We start from the raw sequence: 16,165 nt of genomic DNA on the forward strand, positions 1-16,165 counted from the left end.
AAAGCTAAAGAGGCACAAAAGTTAGGAAGATTGATACCCCCATCTATTTTAGTTTTCTGTAGAGTCTTCAAATTAATCCTAGGAATGTTTTTGTTCCACAGTAGACCAGTAATCTTGTTAAGGGAATGAAAAAGTGAAGGTAGCAGTGCCTACAGCATATTAAATAAGAAAACTCTGGGTAACCAATTCATCCTGATTGTGTTGGTCCTTTGCAACCAGCTAACACAGAGCCTTTTCTAATGCAAACTATTCTTTTTAAACTATTTCAGTAAGGGATGATAATTTATATGATATAACTTCTCCATGCTGGTGGAAATATTAATTCCCATTTATTTCATATTATTTATATGCCAAAATAACACCCAAACATGAAGAACAATATTAATTCTATAAGATTCTTTTTTTATACAAAGAACATTTTTTTTTATTATATAGGGAATTAGTATCAGAATTAGAAGTGCTCTTTTCAATTCAATCTCCAGGCTCTTGTCCACGATGGGCTTCAACCAGTATCATGCAGAAGCACTAGATTTTACATCATTTACTATTTCCCATATAATATTTTTTTATTTTTTAACTTTGACCTTTTTTTTTTAAACTTAGTTTCACTTTTATTATCCTACTTTCCCATTATTTAACTTATCTTTGCTTGGCTTCGCTTACCGTTGCTGATTCTTCTTCTATCTATACCGCCTAATATCGTTAAAACTACCCGCTGAGGTGGTCCCACTATTCTGCTCCCAACATTGGCCATGTTTCGGTGTGTTGCCATGCCTTCTTCAGGGGACTCAACGATTATCTATAAACAAAGAACACAACTATCACACACCATTTATCAAAACTTTTTAAGCTATATTGTGTTAGATATTATTTTCCTGTACGTACCCGGATCAGTCCAGACAGTGGGTTGAGCCCCCTTTCCAGCAGGTGGAGACAGACTAAAACTTGAAGGATGCCTATATCAGGACAGAGCCTATCCTCTAACCCTTCAGTATTCGTCTGTCTCCAGCAGGTGCAGCATCTCCCCTTCTGTTCTCTGTTGTAGGCTAGTCAGCCTTTTCCTTCTTTCCTTTGCTAGGCTCAAGCAAGTATTTCTTGTAAAAAAAACAAACCAAAAAAACTAGAAGGGAATTTTGCCTTCTTTTTAGTGATTTTTTCCTGTTTCTGTGTGGGAGATGGTGCCGTCTCCCAGCTCTTGCCTGGCTCAGGGGGGCTTTGCCCCTTTTGCAGGAGGGGGTTCCCTGCATAGCCTGAGTCCGTGGACGCTTCCAGGTGTGGGGACCGACGCTCTCTGGGCCTCGTTCCCCCCCCCATCTGGCTGCTGAGAGGGAGTAAACCCCCCCCCCCCCAAAAAAAAACACATTAGTTTCAAACTTTAAATAAGTTGCAGGTACTCACCTACCTCTAACTTATTGGCAGCAGTTGACCAGCTTTTTTCCTTTCTTTTTGGTCAGAGTAGGCCTGGAACCGGCAGCCAGACAAGCAGAAGGCAGCAGGTTTCCCACCTGCTCTCTCCTGCTGTGCAGGCTGACAATCAAGCTTTTTTTCAGCTTTTTTTTTTCTTCTTCATCTACAGCTTAGCTATGTTCCCAGCAGGCAGCCTGCCTTTCTTGTGGGCTGCCTTCTTCGCGTTTTTCGCGTCAGGATCTCTGCAATGCTTGCCTGCCGGGTGGGGAAGGTCCCTCCTCGGCAGGACAAGCAAATTTAGCCCAGGGCTCCACTCCTCCCGGCATGGCCAGGCCTTTCCCGGGTCGGCAGAGCCCGGGAACAGCCGCCATCTTGGATTTTTCATCTGGGCCGATTTCAGTGCTCCCTGGGGCTGGGGGGGGGCAGATTTTTTTGATTTAACCCCCGATTTGGCCCCTGCGGGTTCCCAGGAGGGAGGTCCTGACCTTCCCTCGCCCCCCTTCCCCCCCCCCCCCCCCCCGGCAAATCTAGGGTCCCTTTTTCAGCGGATTTCATCCTCCTCATGCACAAGTCTGTCTTAGCTAGCTTGCATGAGCAGGACGAAAGCCCCCCCCCCACCAAAAATCCCTCACTCAGTGCCGTTGACCGCTGGACCGGCTGCGGAGCCCCAGGGACCAGTTCGGGTGCAGGTGGTCCCAGGGGTGCCCCCCTTCCTCCCCCCCCGGTGTCCCCCGGGTCCTCGGACCCCGCTGCTTCCTCGGATTCGGCGGATGCCCCCCCCCCCCCCCGAGGGGATGACCCCAGAGCCCTTCGTCTTTTTCGTAAGGAAGCATTAGAGCCCCTCCTTCCCTTTGTGTTGCAGGAGCTGGGTCTGGATAGTCCCTCCGTGGATAATCTCATGGCCTCGCTCCCTAAGGATATGAACCTGGTTCTGGGGGGGCTCCGGGCTCCGGCCTCGGCCTTTCCCTTCCACCCCATGCTCAAGCTTCTGATCCTTCGGGAATGGGAGGCTCCTGAGGGTTCGCTCCGGGTGGGGCGTGCGATGGATAAGCTCTATCCCCTCCCGGAAGAGGGCTTGGAGCTGCTGCGACATCCCTCGGTAGATTCCTATGTGTCTGTGGTGGCCAAGCACACCACGATCCCGGTGGAAGGTTCCACAGCTTTGAAGGATCCACAAGATCGTAAGTTGGAGGCTCACCTGAAGCGCATCTTCGACGTTCTGGCCCTCGGGGTCCGAGCGTCTTGCTGTAGCAGCCTCATGATGTGGGCGGGTCTTCAGTGGGTTCAACAGTTACTCTGCGCCCGGGATCTTCCGCCAGGTGAGGCAGAACAAGCCGAACTTCTGGAGGCGGTAACCGCCTACGTATCGGACGCCCTCTACGATCTGGTCCCTGTGCAGGCGAAGGCGATGGTTTCGGCAGTCACTGCCCGGAGGCTCCTTTGGCTACGCCACTGGTCGGCTGATCAGTCCTCGAAGACTCGGCTGGGCACGCTGCCCTTCAAAGGTAAGATGCTCTTTGGCGAGGATCTCAAGAAGCTTATGGACTCCTTGGCTGACAACAAGGTCCATAAGCTTCCAGAGGACCGCCCTAAGTCTTCCCGATCCTTTGCGTCCTCCCGCTCTCGCTTCAGGTGCCAGTGTCGCTTTGCTTCTCGGGGGTGGGGCGGTTCTGCGAGGGGGTCTGCTTGTGCTCAGTCCTGGTCGCAGTCCTTTCGTGGCAGGCGGCCCTTTCGCGAGGGCCAGCCTGTGCGTGCCACCACCAAACCTGCCACGCAATGAAGTTCAGCTGACCCATTTCTCGGTCCCTTACCTCGGCGGCCGCCTCTCCCTGTTCTTCGAGGAATGGGTCAAGATCACGTCGGATCAGTGGGTCCTCGACATTATCAAAGACGGGTACGCTTTCGAGCTCGTCAGGGAACTGCCGGATCTCTTTCTTTTTTTGCCTTGCGGACGGGCCAAGAGGGACGCGGTGGTCCAGACTCTCTCCAAGCTTCTGGATCTGGGGGCGGTGGTCCCAGTCCCGGAGAGGGAGCTTGGCGCCGGCCAGTATTCTATTTACTTCACCGTGCCCAAAAAGGACGGGTCCTTCCACCCCATCCTGGACCTCAAGAGGGTCAACCGGGCCCTCAAGATCCCCCACTTCCGCATGGAAACCATGCGGACGGTCATTGCGGCGGTCCGTCCCGGAGAGTTCCTTGCTTCCCTCGATCTCGCAGAAGCATATTTTCATATTCCCATTCACCGCGACTACCAGAAGTATCTCCGATTCCACATTCTCAACCAAGACTTCCAGTTTCGAGCTCTCCCCTTTGGCCTCGCGACCGCTCCTCGCACCTTCACGAAGGTCATGGTAGTAGTAGCGGCGGCCTTGCGCCGGGAGGGAATTCTCGTCCATCCCTATCTGGACGATTGGCTCATTCGGGCCAAGTCGGAGACCTCTTGCCAGCGGGCGGTGGATCGCGTCTTGGAGCTCCTTGCCTCCCTCGGGTGGATAGTGAACTTTCCAAGAGCAAGCTTCAGCCCTCCCAGGAGTTGGAATTTCTGGGAGCTCACTTCGACACCCGAGTAGGCAAGGTTTCCTTGCCATGGGCGCGCGCCCTCAAGCTGATCGATCAGGTCCGGAATCTGATTGTGCTTACTTCTCCTACAGCCTGGGATTATCTCCAAGTCCTGGGATCCATGGCTTCTACCATCGACCTTGTCCCCTGGGCCTTTGCTCATATGCGTCCGTTGCAGAAAGCTTTGCTGTCCCGTTGGCAGCCAGTGTCAGAGCAGTTCCACATAGTCCTAACGTTCTTGGATTCTACTGCCGACGAATTACAGTGGTGGCTGTTTCTTCCTCATCTTCTGCAAGGGATGCCTCTTCAAGCTCCACAGTGGACGATAGTGACCACGGACGCCAGCCTGTTGGGCTGGGGTGCGGTCTGCCTTTCTCAGTCCACCCAGGGAACTTGGTCGCAGACTCAGTCACGCTGGCACATCAATTGACTGGAAACTTTGGCGGTCCGCCTGGCTCTTCAGGAGTTCCTTCCCCTGGTCCGCGGCAAGGCGGTACGAGTCCTGTCTGACAACTCCACCACAGTCACCTACATCAGTCGCCAAGGGGGCACTCGCAGTCCCCCTGGTAGCCTTAGAAGCCAGCCGTCTCCTCGTCACCTACAGTGCCTTGCGGCCTCTCACATCGCAGGCAAAGACAATGTTCAAGCCGACTTCCTCAGCCGGCAGTCACTCGATCCGGGAGAGTGGGAACTCTCGGATGCAGCCATGGCTCTGATAGTGGACAGGTGGGGTCCCCCTCACCTCGATCTCATTGCGACTCTGCACAATGCCAAGGCCAATCGGTTCTTCAGCCGCTGGAGGGAGGACGGCGCAGAGGGCGTGGATGCTCTGGCTCTGCCTTGGCCAGCGGACGTCCTTCTGTACATGTTTCCCCCGTGGCCTCTGGTGGGGAAAATCCTCAGGAGAATCGAGCTCCACCGGGGTCCGGTGGATGATGTAATGTTTGTCCACAGATATATACAAAGGGCTACAGTTGAAAATTCCAGGGAGGACGAATTATACCTTTTATCAACATTTCACATATGATTCAACAGGAGTGATATATGTGCTGTGGTGTTCATGCTCACTAATATATATTGGGAAAACTACTCGTAAGCTGAAAATCTGGATACAGAACCATATGAGCCGCTTCATGACACAAAAAGAAGGAGCCCCTCTAGTGGAACATTGCAACAGGCAGGGCAACAAGCCGAGGAATTGAGTTGCGGCATTATTTCAGTTAGAAAAAGCACCAAGAGGAGGGGATGAGAATTTGAGACTAACACAAATTGAACAGGGGCTTAATCGAGAAATTGATTGGACACTATTTTTCTAGCAATATAACACGGGAGATCTCATGTGAGGACAACATAGACAAAGCAAGAACAGTTGACTATTAATCTGTAGTGATGACAGAACCAGTGAGAACACTGTACAATCAATGTGGTAGTATGATAGGAATATCTCTCATAGAACGTTAGTATAATGATATGCTGTCAGTGATAAAGCAATAAAGTCAAGGTCTTGTGATCAAGCCCGCGGTTAGTGGGCTCAGTATGAAGTTCACCATTCTCAATCAGGTCCGTGGGTAGAGGTAACTACAAGTTTGCAGGTCTTCAACCAGGTCCACAATCAGTAACAAAGCGATAATGAGGAGTTCCAAGCAAATCGAGGTATTTAAGTAAAACATTTGAAAAGGTTTGTGCGCAGACAGAAGAAGGATCACCTCTAACAATATTGGAAAATGTAGAAAAACGTGACAATAACTAAATTTGACATGTGCGATTAAGAAGAAAGGCCGAGGGATTTTAGATTAAGCCCACTATCGGCGAGCATAACACAAGTCATAATGTTTTCAACTAGGTCTGCATGCAGCAATTACAACATGCTCCTAGGGTTTTCAATCAGGTCCGCTATTCACAAAGACAGCAACGGGGAGGTTTTAAGAATCCCAAGTTGTGAAAGAGTTAGATATATAAGAATGCAAAGTAGTGAGAGGTCGAGTTAGGTAGGCATGCCATAGAAAAATGAGAACAGTTGGCCTTAGGTTGGTAGGAGGCAACCAGGGATATATTTAGATCGGACGTGATAGGGAACGTATAAGAAAAGCACGTCACAGCCTCGGTTGGGAAGAATTCGTAGAGATTGGTTAATGGGAGTTTAAATATGAGTAAGGAGGAAAGGGACACCTTGTAACATCAAAAAGAAGACGGTTCCAGTAGAGGGAGGAATACCATACGTGGATGTGAGTAGAAATAGAAACATTTTAAAATTGGTGGATGTGTTCAAATAGATTAATAGAAAGACTTTTGACAGGGCTCTTCAACGTCCCTGAAGCAGAGTTCGAAACATGGCCGATGTCGGGGCAGTCGGACCGGAGTAAGGATAAAGCAGTAAAAAAGAAAAAGGACCAAGGTCCACAGTAAAAATGGAGCTAAGTAATTTGGTATATAATTAAAGTAAATTGAGTGGGTCTAGCAAACCGAAAAGGAGAGCCTGGATGGTATATAATTTAGAAGATTTTTAAAGAAAAAAAAATGTATATTAAAAAATTCAGATTAAAATAAAAAACGGTATGTACTAACATAAAAGATAACCCAACAGCTGTTTTCATGAGGTTAAGTGTTATCGAACATAAGAACACATTCATTACAATTTCCCTTTGAGTGGTTGTAAGGATAAATGTAGGCCAGCCTTACCATATATATTTCTATTGCTCCTTATATACCCCCAGACTCCAAAACCACTTTCTTTACATTTATTTTTTGTGCCAGAAGAAATTGAAGTTATCTATATAGCAGAGTCTTTCTCTTTCCATGAACAGGTAATAGTTCCAAAAAGGCAATGGTCTTTGCCATGTGTCTAACCTTCTTCCCTAGATTTTAGAAATCTTTCTGTGCTTCAGAGATGTCATTTATAGCAAAGTGATTGGTCCCCAAATGAATGATAACATTGATATTAGAGTCTCTACTTTCTTCTGTAAGTGCATTGACTATCTGGCTGAGTATCCTGAAAGGCAATTAAGTCTTGCATCCTCATGAAAATGATTCCCCAAATTGGTTCCTCTGTCTCCCTGGAGAAGCAGCTTTCTTTTCTCCAGCCTTCTATTCACTGAAACCAGTATTAGTGTTACAGATCTACCTGTCATAATTTTTTCCAGTGTTAAATTTTATACATAATAATTCTTATGGCAGCAATAGGGAAAGAATTTTTTATTTCATCATATTTACTATTGTAAAAAATCACTCAAGGGAAGATACAACATAAAATAATTAAGATAATCACAGTTAATAAAATATCACAAACATTCTCAAATAAAAAGATTGGACTTAATAAAATACATGCTCTAACCCAGGGGTCGGGAACCTTTTTGGCTGAGAGAGCCATGAACGCCACATATTTTAAAATGTAATTCCTGACTCCCACCCCCATATTTTAAAATGTAATTCCTGACTCCCACCCCCAAGACCTACCAAATTAATTTACTACAACCCCCTACTCTCCTGACGCCCCCCAAGACCTGCCAAATTAATTTACTACAACCCCCCCACCCTCCTGACCCCCCCAAGACCTGCCAAAATTCCCTGGTGGTCTAGGACTCGCAGACAAATCTTAATAAAAAAGTAAAAATCTAACAAAACCCCCCACCCTCCTGACGCCCCCCCAAGACCTCAAAAATTAATTTACTACAACCCCTCACCCTCCTGACCCCCCCAAGACCTGCCAAAAGTCCCTGGTGGTCCAGCGGGGGTCCAGGGCTCACAGACAAATCTTTAATAAAGTAAGAATCTAACGAAAACCCCCCACCCTCCTGACGCCCCCAAGACCTGCCAAAAGTCCCTGGTGGTCTAGCGGGGGTCCAGGAGCGGTCCGGGAGCGATCTCCTGGACTTGGGCTGTCGGCTGCCAGTAGTCAAAATGGCGCCGACGGCCCTTTGCCCTCACTATGTCACTGGGGTCGACCAATGACGGTAGTAGCCCCTGTTACATAGTAAGGGCAAAGGGCCGTCGACGCCATTTTGAGTACTGGCAGCCGACGGCCCTTTGCCCTTACTATGTCACAGGGGCTACCGCCGCCATTGGTCGACCCAGTGACATAGTGAGGGCAAAGGGCCGTCGGCGCCATTTTGACTACTGGCAGCCGACAGCCCAAGTCCAGGAGATCGCTCCCGGACCGCTCCTGATCCCCCGCTGGATCACCAGGGAGTTTTGGCAGGTCTTTGGGGGGTTAGGAGGGTGGGGGGTTTTGTTAGATTTTTACTTTTTTATTAAAGATTTGTCTGCGAGCCAGATGCAGCCATCAAAAGAGCCACATCTGGCTCGCGAGCCATAGGTTCCCGACCCCTGCTCTAACCACATCTGGTGTTATCCAGGGGCATAGGGTGACTGCTGAAGTTGGTAGTGCATCAGAAAATTTGCTGCTGCTATATGACCAACTCTCTGAGTTGCTTCTCCAGCCTGTCATCAGTAAAGACTAGGCTCAAAGTGTCTCCTTTTACATGCTAAAATGTGACATTGATGATGATAATATCAAGCTATGGGGAGGTAGCTCAGAGTCTTGGCAGGCCAGAACAGGAGCAGAGCTTTACTTTATTGGTAACTGATGCTGGCAGTTAGGAATAGCTCATGGCTGTCTACTGCTTGAGGCGAGGGATAGAATAGGATGAGATACCCCTCTCCGCTGCCTCCCCTGCTAAGGTACTCAGAAGAGATGCACTCTCCAAGAAGCAGCCCATACCAACTCACCATACAAAACAAAATTCAAATTCTGGCATTACCTCAATAACAGCCACACAAACACCTTTCAGTGCCAGAAAACATTTGAAGTAACACCTGGGAACTTTTGATTTTTAGTCACCCTGAGATTGTTGTGGATTAGTGAAGAAGAAGTGGAGGAGAGCAGGGAACACACAAACTTTCTCCTCTCACAAGACCCTTCTACCTTCTCTTCTTCTTACTCCTTGTACTTCCTCATTCTCCCTTCCCTCTGTCACTCAACCCTTCCCTCCCATTCACCCCTTCTCTTCCCTCTCAACCCTCCCTGCCATTCACCCCCATATCTTCCTCTTGTCACTCAACCCATCCCTCCTACTCACTACCACATGGGGTCTTTTCTCACTGGGGAGGAATGGGAACCCTTCCAGTGTATCACCACAGAGCGCCTCTGAGCAGGGCCAGTGCTAGCTTTTTTGTTACCCTGTGTGAACAATTACCATGCTGGCCCCGTCTCATTTTGTTTTATTTTTTTTAAATGTTTAATTTGTTTTCTTTTTCTAATCAGGGCCACTGCAAGGGTATTAGGCACCCTAAGTAAATCTTACAACTTTGTGCCTCCCCACACAATTTAAAATTATGCATTTATAATATAAGATTTTACATGAAAAAGGACATTCGAAGTACAGTCTTTTGAAATAAAACTATCACAACATGTATACTATATTTACATGCACTGCTATTAGTGTCAACCAGAAAACGCAGCATAAAAACCAAAAAGACACTTGGATCATAAGTTATTAGGATTATTATAATGCATATGAACAGCAAACTGAAATACAATTACAATATAATAATAAACCTCCCATTCAAAATAGCACTAACTGCCAGCACTCAAACAGCAACAACCTTACCTATGAAAAGGCAGCACAGCAATTATTACACAAGGCCTTAAAACACAAATATATCACTTATCAGGAAAACAGAACAAATCAAGCTGCTATAGAAACTACACAGAAACTACATGATAGCAAAATATCTCACCTTGGTCACACATGCAGAACACAGACAGACCCTCACTAAATACAGAATAGAGAGACCATAAATAGAAGCATGCAGACAAAAACTGAACTGGAAATCACATCATACTTTGTATGTAGTGTATCAATGGAAAAACAGAAACATCAAGTGGTAAAATCAAGAAATCTAAAGCATCAATTATAATAGTAAAATAAACTAATAAAAAGAATTAATATATCAGAACAAACTGAACAGAACATCAGAACAAAACACACATTTCCTGGCGTGTAGCCAGATGGACTCAGAACAAATGGGATAGTATCCGCGTGCCAGCAGTTGGAGACTGATCTGACGTCAGCACGGGGGTGTATATATCCCCACAGGAAGCGTAGCTATTCAGTAATTTCCGTCTCCAAAGCAGTTTGGAGTGCCTGCACGCTGGTTGAGCGTGCTTTCCAAGACTACTTTAATTTTTCTCTTTTCTTATCATTCTAGATTCTACTTTGTGTTTCCTGTCTATTCAACTTCAGAGCCCCGCGCTCCTGCGGTAGATACCCCAGGGTTCCTCCCCCAGTTGAGCTCCCGGGGTGATTGCTGTGCTCCCCCGGCGGTGGAAGTCCTTGGTCCTGCCGAAGCGCGGCAGTGACACAGCCCCCCGGGCGAGTTCGGGTGAGGCATACGAGGCCCTCGGTCCTGGCGTGGACGAGGTAGCGGGTGCATATCCTCAATTGCGGCGGTGAGGTGGTCCCTTCCCCCGCAGCCGGAGACCGCCTGTGTTCCAGCCGGGAAGCGCCGAAGCTGGTAAGGAGTACATCTCTTCCTACGGGTCTCCGAAGCACAGAGGATCGGCGGCGTGGCACGCCGTGGAGAACGCCATTTTGAGGCCTTGCTCAGGTACTCCACGCCCGTAATAGGCGCGGCTTTCTTCCTCCTTGTGCGTATATGGCTTTGTTTCTGTGAATTGCTGAGCGCCTATTGAATGCCACTGAGCGTCTATCGCTAGCTGCATATTGCTGACAGCCTATTGAATGCAAATTGTGCGTTTATTGCTGCCCGCTTATTACTGACAGCCTATTGAAGGCCATTGAGCGTCTATTGCTAACTGCATATCGCTGAGAGTCAATTGAATGCCATTGTGCGTATATTGCTACCTGCATATTGCTGAGTGCCTATTGCATACCATTGAGCTGGTTTTTTGGCCGCCTATTACTGTGCACACGTTGAGCGCCGGTTGTGTTAAGCACCTATTGCTGCCGCATATTGTTGCTGTGCGCCTATTGTCTTCAGCGCCTTTTGCTGCCGCATACTATTATTGAGCGCCTGTTGTATTAAGCGCCTTTTGCTGACGCATACTATTATTGAGCGCCTGTTGTCTTAAGTGCCTCTTGCTGCCGCATACTATTATTGAGCGCCTGTTGTATCAAGCGCCTCTTGCTGCCGCATACTGTTATTGAGCGCCTGTTGTCTTAAGCGCCTCTTGCTACCGCATACTATTATTGAGCGCCTGTTTATTACGCGCCTCTTGCTGCCGCATGCTATTATTGAGCGCCTGTTGTATTGAGCGCCTCTTGCTGCCGCATACTATTATTCAGCGCATATTGTTCAATGGATCAGAAAACAGCAGAGTCTTCAGCGATGGCGCCGCCTGCTTCAGGCATTGCAGCCCTTGGCCTCTGCTCTGCATGCCAACTTAGGGCCACGCGCAGTGATGAGCCTGACTCTCTATGTGCCCAATGTGAGGGGGCCGTGCGACCCTCGGGCCAGGACCGGTCTCAGCCACGATTTGTGGACAGTTCCCCAGGGGCTACCCCGGAGTTAGGGGGCAGTCTCGACCAATCAGGAATCCCGGGGGAGCTTGTACCCCGGCGATTAGAGGCTGCTTCAATTTCCTGGGTGGATCTCTTTAAGGGGATTCATGCCTTCGTACAGATGCAAATGGCTTCCCGTTCAGGCCCAGCGGTTCCTGCTGTTCCTGTGGTTCCTGCGGTGGCTGCGCCTGCGGCGGCTGCTGCGACTACTGCAGTGGCGGCTCCTACGGATCCGGTTCCTGGACCCTCACGACCTTATCGCGAGCAGGACTTCCCACCGCTGGACAGTCCGGATCAGTCAGACCAGGAGGTCTCACAGGACGAGTCCGAACTCCCGGACGAGGGGGACCTTCCCCCAGGGACTGAGCCATATAGAACCATGAGGCGGTTCTTCCCTAAAGAGGATCTCTCCGACCTGGTGTCTCAGTGCTTGGCGGAATTGGATATTACAGGTCCCAGCGCTTCGGTACCCTCTGCGCAGAACCCCCTGCTGGAAGGTCTTCGTCCTACAGCCCGCCATTTTCCATTCTTACAAGCGGCACAACAACTGATCGATTTAGAATGGGCGGCACCAGCGGCTGCCTTCAAAGGGGGTCGGGCCCTGAAGAGCATGTACCCATTGGCACCGGCTATCCAGGACCTGCTGGCGTGCCCTCAGGTGGACGCCTTGATTAGCGCTGTGGTCAAGCGCACTACCATTCCAGTTGAAGGGGGGACGGCCCTCAGGGAGCCTCATGACCGGCGACTGGACGCCATTCTGAGACAGGCCTTTGAGGTGGCAGCTTTATCTTTGCGGATCGCCACCTGCTGCACGGTGGTGATGCGTGCCTGTTTGTCACAGGTTAGAAACAACGCTCCAGCGGCGGACATGGAATCCGCTCTTTCGTTCCTTACAGATGCGGCATCTGACCTGGTCCGGACAACAGCTAAAGGGATTTCATCCTCCGTAGCTGCCAGGAGGCAGCTCTGGATCCGGAGATGGTCAGCTGATGCGCCTTCTAAGACACGCCTCACCAGATTGCCCTTTAAGGGCTCTTTTCTATTTGGCAGCGACCTTGATAAACTGGCCAGTGCATGGGGTGCCTCTCCAGTGCCCAGATTGCCGGAAGATCGGTTCAGAAGGGGCCAGCGCGCCTTTCCAAGGCCCTCCAGGGGCAGGAGTTCCCAGCGTTTCGTTCCTTACAGGGGTTGCTACCAGGCACCACGTCCTCCGGCCAGGAATCAGTCCTTTCGGACCAAGCAGCGCAAGAGGGGAGCGGGCCCGGGCTCGGGTCCTGGCTGCGCCTCCCAATGAGAATCCGCCGACTCATCTGCGGGACGGAGCCATAGGGGGCAGGTTAACCCTCTTCTACCCCAGGTGGGTCGAGATTACGTCGGACCAGTGGGTCCTCGCCGTTATCCGGGAGTGATATTATCTGGACTTTCATCAACTCCCTCCGGACAGGTTTGTGGAATCTTCATGTCCCATACACAAGGCGGCAGCATTGTAAGCTACCCTGGCGAGGCTCCTGTCCTTGAAAGCCATCATCCCAGTACCTGCCTGGGAAGTGAATTCTGGACACTATTCCATTTATTTCATGGTACCCAAGAAAGAGGGTACCTTTCGGCCTGTCCTGGACCTCAAGTCAGTCAATCAATACTTACGGGTACCGAGGTTTCGCATGGAAACTCTACGCTCCGTCAAGGCCGCAGTACAGCCCAGAGAATTCCTCACGGCATTAGACCTGTCAGAGGCATACCTGCATATCCCGATCCATCCGGATCATCAGCGCTACCTACGCTTCAAGGTTCTAGGCCGCCACTTCCAGTTTCAGGCTCTGCCCTTCGGGTTGGCAACGTCGCCACGGACATTTACCAAGGTGGTAGTAGTGGTAGCGGCGGCACTCAGGCGGGAAGGAATTCTGTTCCATCCCTACCTAGACGACTGGCTGATCAGGGCGAAATCACGAGAGGAGAGTCTTCGGATAACCGACAGGGTGATCGCCCTTCTGGAAAGCTTGGGCTGAGTAATCAACCTCAGCAAGAGCTGCCTACAGCCTTCCCAGTCACTGGAATACCTGGGAGTACAGTTCGACACCCGGGCAGACACAGTCAGTCTCACAACCAAGAGAAAGATGAAACTTCAGCAGCATATCCAGTATTTGATGGCAGCCAGTCGGCCCATAGCCTGGGATTATCTGCAGGTTCTTGGTCTCATGGCATCCACCCTGGAAGTGGTACCTTGGGCGAGGGCTCATATGAGACCTCTACAACACGCCCTGCTCTCTCGCTGGAGCCCCCGTCTACGGAACTATTCCACGCACCTACCTCTGCCAGCCAGAGTGCGGACCCAGTTGCGGTGGTGGTTGCAGTCCAACCACATGAGCAGGGGGTCGAAGATGTCCTCACCCACGTGGATCTTGCTCACCACAGATGCCAGCCTGAGCGGCTGGGGAGCACACTGCGAAGAACTCACCGCACAAGGGCGGTGGAACAGAGAAGAGTCAACGTGGAACATCAACCGTCTAGAGGCCCGGGCAGTCCGATTGGCATGCCTTCAATTTGCTCACAGACTGAAGAACAGAGCAGTCAGAGTGATGTCCGACAACACCACCACGGTGGCATACATCAACCGTCAGGGCGGAACCAGAAGCCGACAGGTATCTCTGGAGATCGCCCCTCTGATGATTTGGGCAGAGGTGAATCTTCAGGACATCTCCGCCGTCCACATTGCCGGGAGAGACAATACCACAGCGGACTTCCTCAGCAGAGAAAGCCTAAATCCGGGAGAGTGGCAGCTGTCGCCCACAGCCTTCCAGATGATTGTGGATCATTGGGGGATTCCGGACATGGATTTACTGGCGGACAAGTCCAACGCTCAAGTACCCAGATACTTCAGCCGCAAGCGCGACCCGTTCTCACACGGAATCGATGCCCTGGTTCAGCCATGGCCTCCAGGGACTCTACTGTACGCCTTTCCTCCGTGGCCTCTGCTAGGCGCTGTCATCCGCAAGATTCAGAGACACCGGGGCCTAGTTCTTCTAGTGGCGCCAGACTGGCCAAGAAGACCCTGGTACGCGGACATGAGAAGACTACTGGCAGGGGAGCCTCTTCCCCTGCCTCCTCTCCGGGACCTTCTACATCAAGGTCCCATTCTTCACGAGGATCCGGCTCAATTCTCTCTTACGGTATGGCCCTTGAGAGGGCTAGATTGAAGAAGAGGGGTTACTCGGAGCCCGTGATTGATACCCTCCTCCGAGCTCGCAAGTTTTCCACATCCCTCACATACATCAGGATCTGGAGAGTATTTGAAGCATGGTGCGACACTCACGGCACCACTCCACATGCACCCACAATCCCTATTGTGTTGGATTTCCTGCAGGAAGGACTTCAGAAGGGTCTGTCCCTCAGCTCCATCAAGGTTCAGGTGGCTGCGCTGTCTTGCTATGGGCCCAGGAGGGATGGCAAGACCATCGCCAAGCACCCAGATGTTTCTCGCTTCCTGCAAGGAGTCAAGCATATTCGTCCGCCACTGAAGTGGCCTGTGCCTTTGTGGAACCTCAACCTTGTTTTGGATTTCCTCGCAGGATCCACTTTCAGACCCCTTCGGGGCCTGTCTCTTCGTTCTCTAACCTTGAAGATGGTATTCTTGCTGGCTGTATGTTCAGCCCGCCGCATCTCAGAGCTACAAGCATTGTCCTGCCGTGATCCCTTTCTCAGAATCACTCCGGAGGCTATCCATCTTCGTACGGTTCCCTCCTTTCTACCTAAGGTGGTTTCACAGTTTCATCTTAATCAAACCATATTCTTGCCTACCACGGCGGGTCTGAAGAAATCTGAAGAAGGGCGTTTATTACGCCATCTCGACATTGGCAGATTGCTGCCCAGATATTTGGAACTTACACAAGACCTACGAAAGACGGACCATCTGTTCGTCCTGCACAGCGGGAAGAAGCAAGCTGAAGCGGCCTCGTGGCCCACCATACGTAGAGGCTGGGAAGTCTCCGCCTCTACAGATCAAGGCTAATTCTACCAGAGCACAAGCGGCATCTTGGGCAGAATCCAGGATGCTATCGCCTGCGGAAATCTGTAAAGCGGCGACCTGGTCCTCCCTCCATACCTTTTCCAGGTTCTACCGTCTGGATGTCCAGGCCAGGGAGGACTCAGCTTTTGCGAGGGCGGTACTACATGGGCCTCAGGCAGCCTCCCACCCAGGCTGGGAGTAAAGCTTTTGTACATCCCATTTGTTTTGAGTCTATCTGGCTACACGCCAGGAAATGTTGAGATTACTAGCTGATAATCTCCTTTTCCTTAGTGTAGACAGATGGACTCAGCATCCCGCCCAGCTGCCTGCGTACATGGGTTTCACCGATTCAAGGTAAGCCATGTCATCTGTTTCCATAAGAGCGTACACTCTACCAGGTGTCGACGCCTTCCGGTTGGGAATGCTGGCGGTCTCCAGCTACTATCAATCGGTCAGGGGAATCCTGTTTTCACTTTTTACTGAGCGTCAGTACACACATCTATAATAGCTTTTGCAAGGAAGATTACTGAATAGCTACGCTTCCTGTGGGGATATATACACCCCCGTGCTGACGTCAGATCCGTCTCCAACTGCTGGCACGCGGATACTATCCCATTTGTTCTGAGTCCATCTGTCTACACTAAGGAAAAGGAGATTATCAGGTAGTAATCTCAAC

At 50.3% G+C, this 16,165-nt stretch overlaps 1 protein-coding gene across 8 annotated transcripts in view; it reads left to right on the top strand.

Annotated features, from left to right (window-relative positions):
* LOC115084722 overlaps positions 1 to 16,165 on the top strand; it is a 664,924-nt gene that overhangs the window by 110,659 nt on the left and 538,100 nt on the right. The window contains exon 1 of one of the 8 annotated variants that reach the window (XM_029589955.1): positions 6,289 to 6,325. The exons of the other annotated variants lie outside the window; for them this stretch is intronic. Coding sequence (XP_029445815.1) covers positions 6,304 to 6,325 — 22 coding nt within the window. The 5' untranslated portion in view covers positions 6,289 to 6,303. Of the gene's footprint in view, positions 1 to 6,288; positions 6,326 to 16,165 lie in introns of those variants that run through there. 8 annotated transcript variants of the gene reach the window in all.

The sequence above is a fragment of the Rhinatrema bivittatum genome, chromosome 2, assembly GCF_901001135.1.
Source record: "Rhinatrema bivittatum chromosome 2, aRhiBiv1.1, whole genome shotgun sequence".
Classification (NCBI taxonomy): Eukaryota; Metazoa; Chordata; class Amphibia; order Gymnophiona; family Rhinatrematidae; genus Rhinatrema; species Rhinatrema bivittatum.